A 13,853-nucleotide genomic window follows, 5' to 3' on the forward strand; every position below is an offset into this window, starting at 1 on the left:
CCAAGCTAAACATAGCCCACCCGAAGTACCTCTAGTATCCACAAAAAAGAAATTACACATCCCACACTTCCTTAACTGTTTCTTGATAAAAGATTCTTTATTCTTGGTTTCCATTAAGAACACCAAGGTGGGGGAATGGAATTTATAAATTCCTTTTAGATTATGGATTGTCAGGGGTTCCCCACACCCTTACAATTCCAACTCAAAACACTCATTTATCTGGTTGGGCCCATTTATGGCTGGCAACCTCCACCAATTCATCATCAGCTTCATTCATACATGCCTTCTTTGATTCTGGTTGAGCTCCCTCATTATTCCTGCTTTGTTTATCTAGCAAAATTGATGCTCCATCGTGAACTTTTTATGCTGGTTCCTGTGTAGTAATAGAGATATCCTCAATTGTTACTACGAAGTGTTGAGCGCAAGCAAGACGCTTTCATTTTGCCTTAGAATTAGCTTTGACTATTGTTTTGGTTGTAAAAGCATCATTGTCAAGGTTTAGGATGGTATGGGCATCATTTCCATCTAGAATATGTTCCAAGTCTGTTGAAGATGTGGCCTTAAACAAGTGCACTGCAAGATGGACCATTGTATCGAATGGAACCCATTCCTCAAACTCAATTCCTCGCTGTGGAATAGAAATTGTAGGCTTTGCAGTAATTGGGTCAGGGATTGGGTTTCCTTGTTGTTGGGTTGGGTTTGTGATATTAGGCAGAGAGGGTAAGGATGTTGGGCTTGTCGTAAAAGTTTGAGATGATAAATGGGATGGCCTTCCTGTATTTTCATTTCTTGGTCTAGGCAAAGAAATTGTATTTTTTAAAAGTCCCAAGGTAGGAGGATTCTCGTTATCTTCTAGTTGGGAGGAGTGAGAATTAGGGTTAAGATTTTTCAAATCAATGAGTGCTCCTTGTTGGAATCGGTGAGTGAGAAAGGGAAATTTCTAAAAAAGATCTTTTATATTAATATTTTCCATATCTTTAGGGAAAGATATTCATTGAGCTTCTATGGCAATTCATTTTCAGGAAATAAATATGCTATTGTGGGTTTAGAAGTTGAGGGTTTGTGGAAATGGAAATTTTCATATTCATGCTGAAAATGGAAATTTTCGGCATTTGGTGGTTCCTTCTCTGTTACTCTCCCATCATCACTTCGCCGAACATGGGAAGAAGGAATTATGGATTTTTCCAGTGGATTGTGAGGTTTTGCGGTTTGGTTGGTGCTTGTTTTACATATTGGTGTTTCAACCTGGATGTAAAGGGGACAATCAGGTCTTATGGCTGGTGGCTCAAGCAGGAGACAAGAGTTTTTGGTCGTATTGGCTTGCTGTCGTTGAATTTCATGTGGTAGGCCTTGCCTGTGGCCAAAGGAGTTACCAGGGGTGGATGATGTCCCTCTACTGCTCCAACGCACTTGTTGTGGAGCTGACAACGTTTCTTGGCTCAGTTTCTTCTTCGAATTGTGAAACAGAGGCACTTTTAGCCAAGGCCCAAACATTGATTTTGTTGTTCCCGATTGTTCTTGCTCTGCACCAACTTCTATGTTCTTATTCTGCACCAGCTTCTATGTTCTTGTTTTGCACCAGCTTTCATGTTCTTGCAGTCCCTTCCAATATGACCAATCAGTCTGCAGCTGTAGCATACATCAGGCAATTTCTCATATTTCAGCTGTATCGAATCTATTGTATCATCCATTTTGCTGTTATAAAACCCTGGTTTGATGGGCAGGTTTAGCGGTATTTCTGCTCTGATTCTCAAAAGCATACTGTAACCTATTGCTCTATCTCGAGTTAAATCCACTTCAAGATATTTGCAAAACAAATCATTTTCGCATTTTATGGGTTCATTTGATTGGGAGACAGCCCATGGGCTTGAATCCAAATCGGGGTAGTGTTGAAGCTGAGTTAATTAAAAGGAACATCAGGAGGCCAGTCCTGTATAGCTAACAATTGATTATGCACACACCAAGGCCTATTACGAAGAACTTGCTGGGCAACCACCTCATGGTGAGAAAAATGTTGGGTTTTTTAGGACTGATTTGAAAGTACTGCTTTCAGGGTAGACACACTGAATGTTCTTTACGAGCAGAGTTTGGCCACCAACATTCTTTTGTGCAGGTTTGTATTGATTGGTCAGAGGATGTGAGTTGCAGAACTCTGTCATTGCAGTTAAGGTTGATGGCTTTGTCAATAAGATCAAAAATATTTGCTTCATAGTCAGACATGATGGAGGTTGTTAGTAGGAGTAATAGTGAGCCGAATGAGTAAATGGGAGAGGGAAGGGAACAAAAGTTAAGTCAGTGATGGTGGGGGTATTGGTGGTTAAATAGGCCCTACAATCTTTAGGAACTAGCTTCAGAGAAAAAGGGTGGGAACCCCAGCGCGGATATGCGTGAAAGTCGATTGAATAAAAAAAAAAAAATCAAATGATTCTATTTAATACTCACAATCAAATGATTCTGTTTAATACTCACCATCAACATGGAAAAGTTTTCCTACATACACTAATGTTTACACGTGGGCCAATTATAATTAGTGAAAAAAAAAAAGAGCAAATCGAGGCTAACTAACATATCAAATTGAAAAACTCCATAAAGAAACATCAATGTCAGCAGGTTCCGAGTCATCCCAGTTCAAGCTATCATCCCCCACGTAATGCAGTGGCGAAAGTAGAAGCCCTTTTGCCATATCTTCAAGCAACCCCGGCATGTCAAATACAGCTTCTTCATCTACACACGTGACGCTGTCGTGCTTCTGAACGGTACTTGAAACTTCACCGGCATCCTCCACTCCAGGATTTGGTGGTGAATTTTGCATTGTTACTTCACCACCAAATTCTTGAAGCCGAAACATCTCTGCAGCTTGATATGCAGCCTTCCTAATATCCTTGGCCTCCTTGGAAACGGGCATCGGCAACCTCCAAGCTGAGTCTGCAAAGTTAAGGCAAGCAGATTTTCCTCTAAGCGCCAATGCTGCAACGTCATGAGCTCTGGCAGCCATTTCAGGAGTAGGATACGTACCTAGCCATATACGCGACTTTTTATTTAGCTCCCGTAGCTCACAAACCCACCTGTCTTTTTTCCTCTTCCTGACACCTCTGAAAATGGGGTGGCGAGTCTCCTTGAATATTATGCGCCCAGCTCGCTTCTTGGGATAGCTTGTTGCTAGCATCACATCCTCGTCTGAGTGAGCAGGGCGGCTGGGGGCGGAGCTACTGGCGTCTGATAGCGAAGAGGGTTCATTTTTATCCGCAGAAAAAGAGGTTGATCGAAGTGGATAGGGATCATAGAATTGGGTAAACAAGTTTAGTTTCTGTTGACTTGAAGGTGATTGCATTTGAGATTGAGGAGTGGGTCAAGGATTAGTTTTACTAAAGGGAAGTTGGTTGAGTTCGTCTTTTTATAAACAAGATATGGATTTTGGGAGCCAAGTGGACATGGAGACGGAGGAAAGTACAGAAAATGGTTTCAGACTGGGTGAGGACGACTACCGTTCACACTGACACCAGGAAAGCATCCAAGCAAAGAGGCAGCGGGAGGGAGAGTTTGGCATTTTGAGTTGATTGTTTTTCACTTTGAATAGCCACTTGGTGTCCAGCTTTGCTATACGTGGTAGTTATGTGTTTACCACGTGTGATTTGGGGGGTTTCTCAGTGTCCTAGCCTGGTCTCTTGAAGACCAGCAAACACGTCTGTCACTTCATAGGCTGATCTGTCGGCCCCTGACTGGACTTCCTGCTTGCCTTCCAGATTCTTATCTTTCTCTTTCCGGCACCATTCACAATCAGCCCACGCCTGATTTAATATACTTTTAAAAGGATTAATTATTAAAATAATACAACTTAAAAAACTATTTATAAATATAATATGAATGTGAAATTATTTATAAAATAATATTTACTTATAAAAAGTTATTTGAAATAGTAATTTTAAGTGATGCCTTGTTGTATCAAAATGTCACATTGACATTTTCTATAGTAATGTCACATTATTTTAGAAAATATAAAAATTATTTAAAAAAATATTAAGTAATATCACATCATATTAAATAGTATAAAAATTACTCAATAAAATACTATTTAAAATGATATTTTCTTAAATATTTATTCAAGTATATTTAAAATTTAAAAATGTGTGAAATTTAAAAAATTTATTATTTGCCTATTATATTATCTACTTTACAATCTAATTTAATTTTTTATAAATTTATTATTGGCAACGGTCTCTCTACCTATTAATAAAAATGTCAATATCATAAATGAAAATAATATTTTTTATTTTATTATTAACATAAATTGAATTTTTTAATTATTTTAGAAAAAAAATTTAATTAGAATTTATTTTGTTAAGTTTATTAATTTAATAATTATTTATCATATTAAATAAACATGAAAATTGCTATTTCTTAAAATGAAAATTAAAAAATAAAAGGAAAAATTCCAAATAAATTTATTTTATGTAAATTTAGTGATCTTAAATTATATTTTAGTAATAAAAATACTAGTTATATTTAAAAAATACTGGGAAATATTTTTGTAAGAAATCCACTACGTAAAAATTATATAAAAAAAATACTAGGTATATATATATATATATATATATATTAAAAGTCTAAATTTTAACATAACTAAATTTTAGAAAATATTTAGAATTATTCCTTTCATTTTTTAATTTTTATTTTAAGAAATAAAAAATATTTTCAAATTTAATTACGACAATTTTAAATTAATAAATATAACACAACAAAGTTTTAATTAAAAAATTTTCTTAAATAATTAAAAAATCAATTTATATTAATAATAAAATAAAAATTATTATTTTCATTTATATTACTGACATTTTTATTAATAGCAAGAGAAGTGATTGCTATAGTAAATTTATTAAAAAAAATTAAATTAAATTATAAAGTAGATAATATAGAATTCTAAGTAAATTGGGATAAATATTTTAGAAAAATATCATTTTAAATAGTATTTTTTGAATAATTTATATATTATTTAATGTGATGTGATATCGTTTCAGAAAATATTATTTTCAATAGCGTTTTCTTAATTAATTTTTATATTTTAATGTGATATAACACTGCTTCATAAAATTCTATTTTAAATAGTCTTTTTTTTATATTTTAACGTGATGTGATATCATTTAAAATTTTTTTTTAAATAGTATTTTTTTAAGTAAATATTATTTTGATAAATAGTTTTAGAATCAAACTATATTTATAAATTTTTTTTCTAAATTACATTATGTTAAAAATTAATCCCCTTTAAAACCACTCAAAATTTAATTTAAAACCAATCATATATATTCTTTTAGATTTTTTATAATAAAACTTATTTAACTTTTTAAAAATATAGTATTTTTTTTCTCTAACTTCAATATTAAAATGGAAATATAGTATTTATAATTATCTTTCTATTGCATAGAAAAATATTTTAATAATTAAATATTATGAAGGTTTATTTTGCACGTGATAAACATGAATCACGCTAGAATGGAATCGGAAAGGAATTGCGGCCTTGAATGTGGGCTGGGCTGTAATTGTAACATATTTATGCTCAAAGCCCCAGTTTCTGAGTAATGAAAGCCAGGCTCTAGAAGGCCCCAATCAAGTATGTTGTTTTGGCCCTCCATCCCATGAGATTAAAACTTTATTTTCTTTTTCTCCCACCATATTAAATACACATATATATAAGAAATAATAAAAAATTATAATTGAGTTGCAATAAAAATATGAAAATCTATTTTGCATTAACCTATATAATTAAGCATACTTTCTAGATTGGAAGGGAAAGTGCATCTAAATTCATACTTCATCCAAATTAAAAGCCAATAACTATTTAGTCCATAATATTATGTTAAAATATCACTAATTAAGGGTTATTCTAGGAGCTTATTGTAGAGCTTTTGCATCATTCACCTACAAGTTAATGGGATTCGAATTTGAGTTCGAGATGGGTGTATTAAGAATTGAATCTTCAACTCCAGAGTCCCTTTTTCATGGGCGATCATTAAATCATTGATTTAATATATTACACTCGTTTTCACTTTTGTTAGTAGAGAAATTAAGAGATTAATTATTACTATAATAGTAAAATTCGAAGCAAATTTTAAATCCAACTTTTATATATTGAGAATACATAGGGTGATGCGGTCCATTAGTAATCTCTATCAGCCAGACTGTAATAGATGAAGTAGCTGGAAATATACAAATACGAATACTGATCAATAGCCGCCCAGCCGCAAACTATGACCATTTGACAAAGCCATTTGCAGTGCCGCAATCTGCATAGTATCATCCATACATCTCCCTTGGTATCATTATTTTTTATTATTTTGGATTTTTTTTTTTAAATGCGAGATAGGACAATAATGTGTTTAATATGATTATGATTGATGCCAAAATTAAAATAACACTCCTATATCGAAGAAAAAGAAAAAAAAAACTCATGCAATACCTAATTCCAACAACTACTTGGGATTTATAATTAACCAATCTTTATGTTATTTCTGGCATGCCATCATACATGTAGATGATTTTCCATCATTAAATATAGATGATTTTCCAGAAATAGATTTTATTTCTATCAAAGTTTTCAATATATTGTTAAAGAAAATATGCCTTTAGAGGTAACTTGGAAATTTTAGATATGTCATTGTATGTTCATAGAGCTGAGTAGCCCTAATTAACTGAGTCATTGCATATTTCAAAATGCAAAATTACATGGGGAAATTAGCATTTAGCAATGATGAAAACAGAAATTCACATTTCATGCCTTAGTTCTAGTCTTGGGGACCAAGAAAGTGGAATAATTAAAGTTAAAAGTTTAACTCCAATGAAATGATAGTATGTAAATAATAATAACAATAGAAGAAAAGAACACATGAGGATAATCATCAAATAAGGGAGGGAGAAGAAATAATAATAATAATAATAATAATAATAATAATAATAATAATAATAATAATAATAATAATAATAATAATAATAAATCATCGAAATGGAGGAACCTGCAAGTTCTCAAGAAATTTTTACAAAAAAGAAAATGCTAAATCCTTTAAAAGGAAAAGATAAATTCAAATTTATCAACAAAATTTGATTAAAAATAAATATAAATTTATTTCATAATAATATAAATATGAAGATTATTAAACGAAATATGAAAAAAATATATATATATAAAGAGAAGGGATAACCACGTAAAAAATATTCACCAAGGTAATGTCAAAAAGAAAGAACTTACAAGTAAAAGAAGGAGAGAGAGGAGGGAGAAACCAATTAAAATTTAAGTTAGGAATTAACTCCAATGTGTGATGATACACAAATAAAGAATCATCATGTAACTAACAAACCAAAAGAATATAATCAATGGGGAGACACATCTTTGGGGGACCAATTGCTGCTGAGTTCAAGAAACCCCCCCTATTAATTGTTTCGGGAGGGGGCGCTGTCAGAAGAAGACTGGGAGAACAAGACCGAGAACAGGATGATCAATCGAAGAAAGCTTTTCTTCAAACAAGCAATACCGATGAAAAGAAGAAATGGCAATATATATATATATATATGATTTGTGTGAACCACATTGGATGCTTGTCGTACCCGCCTCTTCAAAGATGATTTGAGAAACCCACATTCACCCAGCCGTACGGATCAACAAAGGACAACGATAAATCCCAATTATGTATTATTTTTTATCTTCAGAGAGCCTTTTTTTTTTTTTTTTTAACCTTCTCAAAATATATAGTGCTGGTGGTTGTGTGTGTTTCCACATTACCCGAAGAGGGAAAGTGGATTGATTAATGTTAAAATAATATCTCTTTTCCTATAGTAACCATCCCTTCATCAGTCATCTTTTGAATATATATATATATAAAAGATGCCAAAAGATATGGTTTCTGCCTATAAGTTGTGTATGTAGTTCCTTTATACCATGCAGTCTTTGTTTAACTTACAGTTTACAATACTTTTCAGAAGGGAAAAGGGCAAAAAAGAAGCAATAGTTCAGTCCAAGAAAGTACTATTGATAATTAATTTCATATTATAAACATATATATGTAAAATATTATAAGACTCCCAATAGACAAATAATTAATTAAATAATTAATGCACCGGATATTCATAATTTCCAAATTTACTCATAATTATTTTTCACTGTACCTCATGAAATAACTTTATCATCATTTCTTTGTTTGTTTTCTTCTTTTTTTTTTTGAATTAATTTTTAATCTTTCTTTAAAAAGTTTTCATGTTTTAGTAGCGTAAGCTATTTCTTTTCCTAAGTAATGGACCTGCACATGGCTATAATTATCATGAATTTTTCTTTTATTTTTTACTTAAAATTACTGTCCATGTTTATATGCTTAAACTTGATATATTGAATATTTATTCAAATAAAATCAATACTTTAAAATTTAATTATTTGTGAGCTTTATTTTAATTGTTATATATTAATTATAAATAATATGCAGATGTGAAAAACTGAAAATTACAAGAGAAAAATATATTTGAAATAATAAACTTTTATTAATAAAAATCTGTATGATATATTCCATAGAATTTTTTTTTTAAAAAAAAATTTAATCAGCATTGTCAAAGGGGGAAAAATAAAGGAACTGTTCACCGGTAATGTCACCCATTTATTTTCTTTAACTGATTTTCTTTTTATTTTTGTTGTGATACCAAAATAAAAATAAAAATAAAACATTTTCTTTATGATCTTATAGTTGCTTACAAAAAAATATATATCTTATAGGATAATATATTTTCCTTATTATCAATGTTTTTGCTTAGGTCCTATTTGATAATATTAATTATTTTAATAGCTATTATTTATCTTACTAGCTATTAATTATTAGATATTAATTATTAGTGTTTAATTGTTTATATAGAAATTTAAAGCAAAAGTGTTTAGTAAAAATAGTAGTATTATTTTGTTGACTTAATTAAAACATTAATATAAAAATAATGTAAATAAGAAAGGTAATATTTTAATTATAGTCAAAATATCAAACGATATTTTAAAAGCTATTATCGAATAAGGTTTTAATAATAATAGACACTAAAAAACATTAACCATGTATTATCAACATTAATAATATATTTTAATAAAAAATAATAAATATCTAAATTCCATAAGAAGTCTAATCTAATTAGGAAACTCAAATTATAAATTTAAAAGTTATGGAAATTCTAAATAAAAATTAGGAATTTAATAATTATAAGGAAATTAATACAAATATATAAAAGATTTTTAATTAATTAGATAATATATAAGAGTACATATAATTTCTTCAATAATTTTTATATATATTATAAATAAGTTATAAAAATTATTATAGGTTAAACATGATTGATATTAAGCTGCCTTTTTTAAGTAGTCGACTAAAACGTATTAAAAATATCTATCTTTTGCTTTCCATCCAACGACTAAATGGATGCAACTTGATAATTGCTGTTACATTGCATTAGATGGGTCTATATTAATATAGGCACATTTTTGGTTTGTGGGTATGAGAGAAGGAGAGAGAAAGACGCACCAACAACCAAGGAAAGTGAAGGAAGGAAAGGATTGTCGGCCATGGAAATATTTTGAGCAGAAAGCCATAGTCAAACATTTTGCTCATTGGCTGCCTTCCATTTAATTAATTATTTTATGTATCTCTCACAACGTACCCTTTTCTCTTTTCGATTTCCTTCATGAATATATATTTTGAAAAAGCTAACCAACAAGACTTATCTACTGCTAGCTTTACTTTTCTCAACTTGTGAAGCCACCCCTTTGTATTTGCTTGGCCGACTCTAAACACGCTTTTAATTCATCCTTTTTCTAATTAATTTATTCATTATAATTAGGTTCGAATCTTCACTTCTCCAATTATTTTAATATATATATATTTGAAATTAATCAATAATTTAAATAAATTAAACATAAACAAAATCAAGAATGAAAAAAAAAAGATAATATTGTTAAAGAAAAGGAGAACTGTTGATTGATCAATGAGACACCTTTAACTATTATGGTTTGAGAATTATATGTAGATTAGTTAGATGCAGAGAATGGGTGCATATTCTAAGATTTTGAAGGGATCTTCTTTGCACGATCATTCATAGAGGAGTCAACATTTCACAGTTGCTCCCAAAATGGATTGAGGGGTATATTTGAAGAGGGTCCACCAGATATGAGTAGAGATGTTTGTCCCCTTCAATTGCAGGGAAAGTCCATGTGGGCCCTCATGTTAGAGCACTCAAAATCTCTTCTCATGTGTTAATTAAAGTTGGATTGGTTTGAATTCCAATTCCTGTAATTAATAAATGTGTCCAAAATTCTAAGTTTTTATTCCATGATTTTAATCATTAATCATGATAAAATTTATATTTAAAAATTATTAATGAAATCGATATTTATAACATAATTTTGTAATTACTGTACTATTAATATTTGATTAATATAATTCTATATTTATATTGGTCAATTGTAAAATTTATAATTTATTTTATTATTTTTCAAATAAAATATATAAAGAAAGTTATAATTTAATTGATAAAAATCCCATTAGATAAGTTATTTTTAGAATTTCTTTAATGGCAGAATGTTTTCTACTTTGATTAACAAAATAATATTTATTTTATTTTATTTTGCTTACTCGAAATCCATTCTTTTGACACTAATGATTTGTTATGTTTCTTTCTTTCTTTGTTTCAAAGGGAAATTACTTTGTTTCAATCTTTCATCAAATAGATGTTGACACTCTCTTGATACAAGAGGACCCACAGTTTTGACTGACAATATTAATATTGAAACTCCAAAAGCATGTAAATTTTATGTATTCCCTTGTGACACACATCATTAAACTTAACAAAAACACCTTCCTTATATCCACTTTTGCTTAATTTTATTTAGTAGAAGATGTTTGAAACTTCTTACAACTTTTTATTTATTAATTTTTAAAAAATGTTATCTTTTTTTCACCGGATGAATGATACTAGATCCAGTTACTATGAATTCAAAATATAATTACGTTGAACTCATATATTTAATAGATAAATTCTACTATACATCTTGTGTCATAGGGGTCTAGACAAGAAAAAACTCTACAATATTTGTTTATGAAATATTTATAAATAAATTTTCATATTCAGTATCTTATGAATTAGTAATTATAGATTTTGTTTTAAAATTGTAATCATATTAGTTTACAATATTTTCAAATTGACACAAACTTTTGAGTTTGCCTATCACTAAACAAAAAATTGCTGTTCTTCAAGAGCTTCAATTGAGGACACATGGCAGAAAGCGTAATCGATGGCTTGCATGTGGTCCATTCTCATTTCTCATAATACAGAAAACAAGGAAAATGGAAAAAGAGTAAACAAGAAATGGGGAGAAAATTATCGCATCATCTCAAAGAAAAACAGGCTAAAATATAATACTACAGAAGCAAGACTATATTGTACATGCCATAGATCACCACAATTAACAGGAAATGCAAGCCCTAAAGTCTCTCTCTATGAACAATCAGATTTAAAAACTCTGCGTGTTGGGAATCACTGTTCAATAAATCTTTTTTGATCGTGTCTTGCACTTCCCCTTGAACTCTTCTTTTATTTTCGCAGTTTTGTACTCGATCAATGACAGGCCCATGGTGCAAGGAAAAAGGTCAATAAATACAGCCATGTCCTTCTCTATGTTGTTATATCCATCAGAATCATGTTATTTATCGATATCCATTCATGGAATTTAAAGATTAAGGAGATAGCATTATATAAATCTAATATATATTAAAAATAGCTCCACAGACTCTCTCCATCGGAAGTTCCCGGAGAATCATCGGAAGAGGTTATTCTTGGCGGCGAAAGCAGCATTCCTTCAGCCATGTCTACCAGCAAATTTGGCATACCAAACAGTGCTTCCTCATCAACAAATTGTTCACCTGCTGTGAAATTGGCATTAAGGGTATCATCATCTCTAGGCAGCTGGGCTAATGCTTGATTCATTTCAGCCTTTTTAAATGCAGCAGCAGCAGCTGCTGCATTACGTATATCAGTGGAAGATGATGAAGCAGGAACAGGATAGGACCCAACAGAACCAGGGAAATTTAAAACAGCATCTCCACCTTTTAGGGCTAAAGCCGCAACATCGTAGGCAGCAGCTGCCATCTCTGGGGTTGGGTAGGTGCCAAGCCAAATACGAGTGGTTTTGCGAGGCTCCCGGATTTCAGACACCCATTTGCCGCTCCGGCTGCGTATTCCCCGATATACGGGGTGCCTTTTGGATGCAGCAGAAGTGGTGGCCATGGCCACGGTGTTAGGGTTGGAGGGTTGAGGTTTTGGGGAAGGGGTTTCACATGGGGTTGTAGGGATAGAGTGTGACAGTAAAGGGTCAAGTGGTTGCGGTGTAGGGAGAGAACTAGGGTCAAAAGGTGATGGTAATGGTGGCTGAGCTGAGTTTATTTGGGGCACATAGAAGGGCATGTTTGGGTCAGCCATATATAATAGGGGGAGAGGTACTGAGTAGGGTTGTGAAAGAAAAAGACCCAAGACTAAAAGAAGATGTTGAGAAAGATTAAGGTAGGTAAGGACACAAGGCAACATATATACAAGTGTGATTTTGTGTCTGAAAAAGATGAATGCGTGGGGATTTCGCGGGGAAGTCGACTCAAAATCCTTGCTATAATTAGTTGTTATTATTAGGGTTTTGGAGTTTCCCATTAACGTTTTGTTTTGACTGGAAACTGGAAAATGATACCTCTTTTTCCTTTTGATACATTACATATAGTGGACGCACACGTTGATGGAGGCTCAATCTCGCTAGCTAGCACTTAGCTGGTATCTATCTACCCCTATTTCCCTCGTGCTTCTGTACTGCCAAATTAGCCGATCTTTCTCAGCGCTTCACTTTTTACATTTTATTTTATTTTTTCTTTTTTGTTATTTGTAATATATTGGTATATATTTGAGTTTAAATTTTACCCAATTAAAGAGATAAATCAATTAATGAAATATGCCATATATGAAAATTTATCATCTGACCATATAGCAAACTAATCTAATATTCTTATTATTACTTGCCATTTTAGAGTCTACTCTTAATTTCTAACGAAAGTTGACAAATATCTGTGTAAGCAACCCATTTTGAAATTTGTAAAGGGTTTTACATTCAAACTTCTGCCATTCCAGTGATCAACTTTCAAAATATATAAAGAAAAACTCTTGGGTGTGAAAAGGGGGAATTATCATCATTTTATAATTCATTTAAATTTTGATTAAAAAAAAATCAATTGTCCTTGTTTGGAATTTAATAAAAGCCAATACCAGTTGAAAATTTTATAAGTTAGAAAAAAATTTAATTTAATTAGGATGACTCTGTACTTGCAATTTAATGAATTCATGATGTGGTGGTGATCATTCAAATCTCTGCTTTCCCGTCCCTTGACCTATAAGCAATTTCAAGGACTTGGAGAGATTTGGGTCAATTCATAGCTCTCCCCACCTCCCCTTTTTGTAGCTACTATACTCTTGAACCTGAATATAACCATTGCAAATAAGAGACCTCACTTCATTTTTCATGATGAAATAATTGACGTGACAAGTGAGACATGTCTTAGTAGGTCATGCTCAAACTTTCGTACCATCCCTTGTTTAGCTGTGGACATGAAAATAAAAATGGAATAAAGTAGTGATGTTTCACAAATTAAAGACATGCATTTTTCATCATCAGATCATTCTGATATCATTGGGGAATGGATTTATGGATGTCCTTATGTTGATTGTCCATTGGGCATGGGCATATGATTTTATAAATATAGTGATTGAAATTCAATGAAATCCTTTTTCTTTTTTTTTTTAATAAAGAGATCGAA

At 31.3% G+C, this 13,853-nt stretch overlaps 2 protein-coding genes across 3 annotated transcripts; both read right to left on the bottom strand.

The window, feature by feature from the left end:
* Nucleotides 1-2,425: 2,425 nt before the first annotated feature.
* Nucleotides 2,426-3,554, bottom strand: LOC110640221 (dehydration-responsive element-binding protein 1E). Of its 2 annotated transcripts, XM_021791450.2 has the most exons (2): nucleotides 3,016-3,554; nucleotides 2,426-2,925 (listed from the first exon to the last, which is right to left on the bottom strand). In XM_021791450.2, the coding sequence occupies exons 1-2, from the start codon at nucleotides 3,329-3,331 to the stop codon at nucleotides 2,570-2,572; spliced, it is 672 nt and encodes a 223-aa protein (XP_021647142.1). In that variant the 5' UTR covers nucleotides 3,332-3,554; the 3' UTR covers nucleotides 2,426-2,569. The 2 variants fall into 2 exon arrangements, with proteins under 2 accessions (XP_021647142.1, XP_021647141.1); XM_021791449.2 differs by having other exon boundaries at nucleotides 2,426-3,553.
* Nucleotides 3,555-11,250: 7,696 nt separating this feature from the next.
* On the bottom strand, nucleotides 11,251-12,587 carry LOC110640219 (ethylene-responsive transcription factor ERF027). Its single transcript, XM_021791448.2, has one exon. The coding sequence runs from the start codon at nucleotides 12,583-12,585 to the stop codon at nucleotides 11,773-11,775; it is 813 nt and encodes a 270-aa protein (XP_021647140.1). The 5' UTR covers nucleotides 12,586-12,587; the 3' UTR covers nucleotides 11,251-11,772.
* Nucleotides 12,588-13,853: the final 1,266 nt, after the last annotated feature.

The sequence above is a fragment of the Hevea brasiliensis genome, chromosome 16 (assembly GCF_030052815.1).
Source record: "Hevea brasiliensis isolate MT/VB/25A 57/8 chromosome 16, ASM3005281v1, whole genome shotgun sequence".
Taxonomy (NCBI): domain Eukaryota; kingdom Viridiplantae; phylum Streptophyta; class Magnoliopsida; order Malpighiales; family Euphorbiaceae; genus Hevea; species Hevea brasiliensis.

Coding starts and splice junctions, on each gene's coding strand:
- LOC110640219 (XM_021791448.2), bottom strand. CDS start 12,585: ATGTTGCCTTGTGTCCTTACCTACCTTAATCTTTCTCAACATCTTCTT.
- LOC110640221 (XM_021791449.2), bottom strand. CDS start 3,331: ATGCAATCACCTTCAAGTCAACAGAAACTAAACTTGTTTACCCAATTC.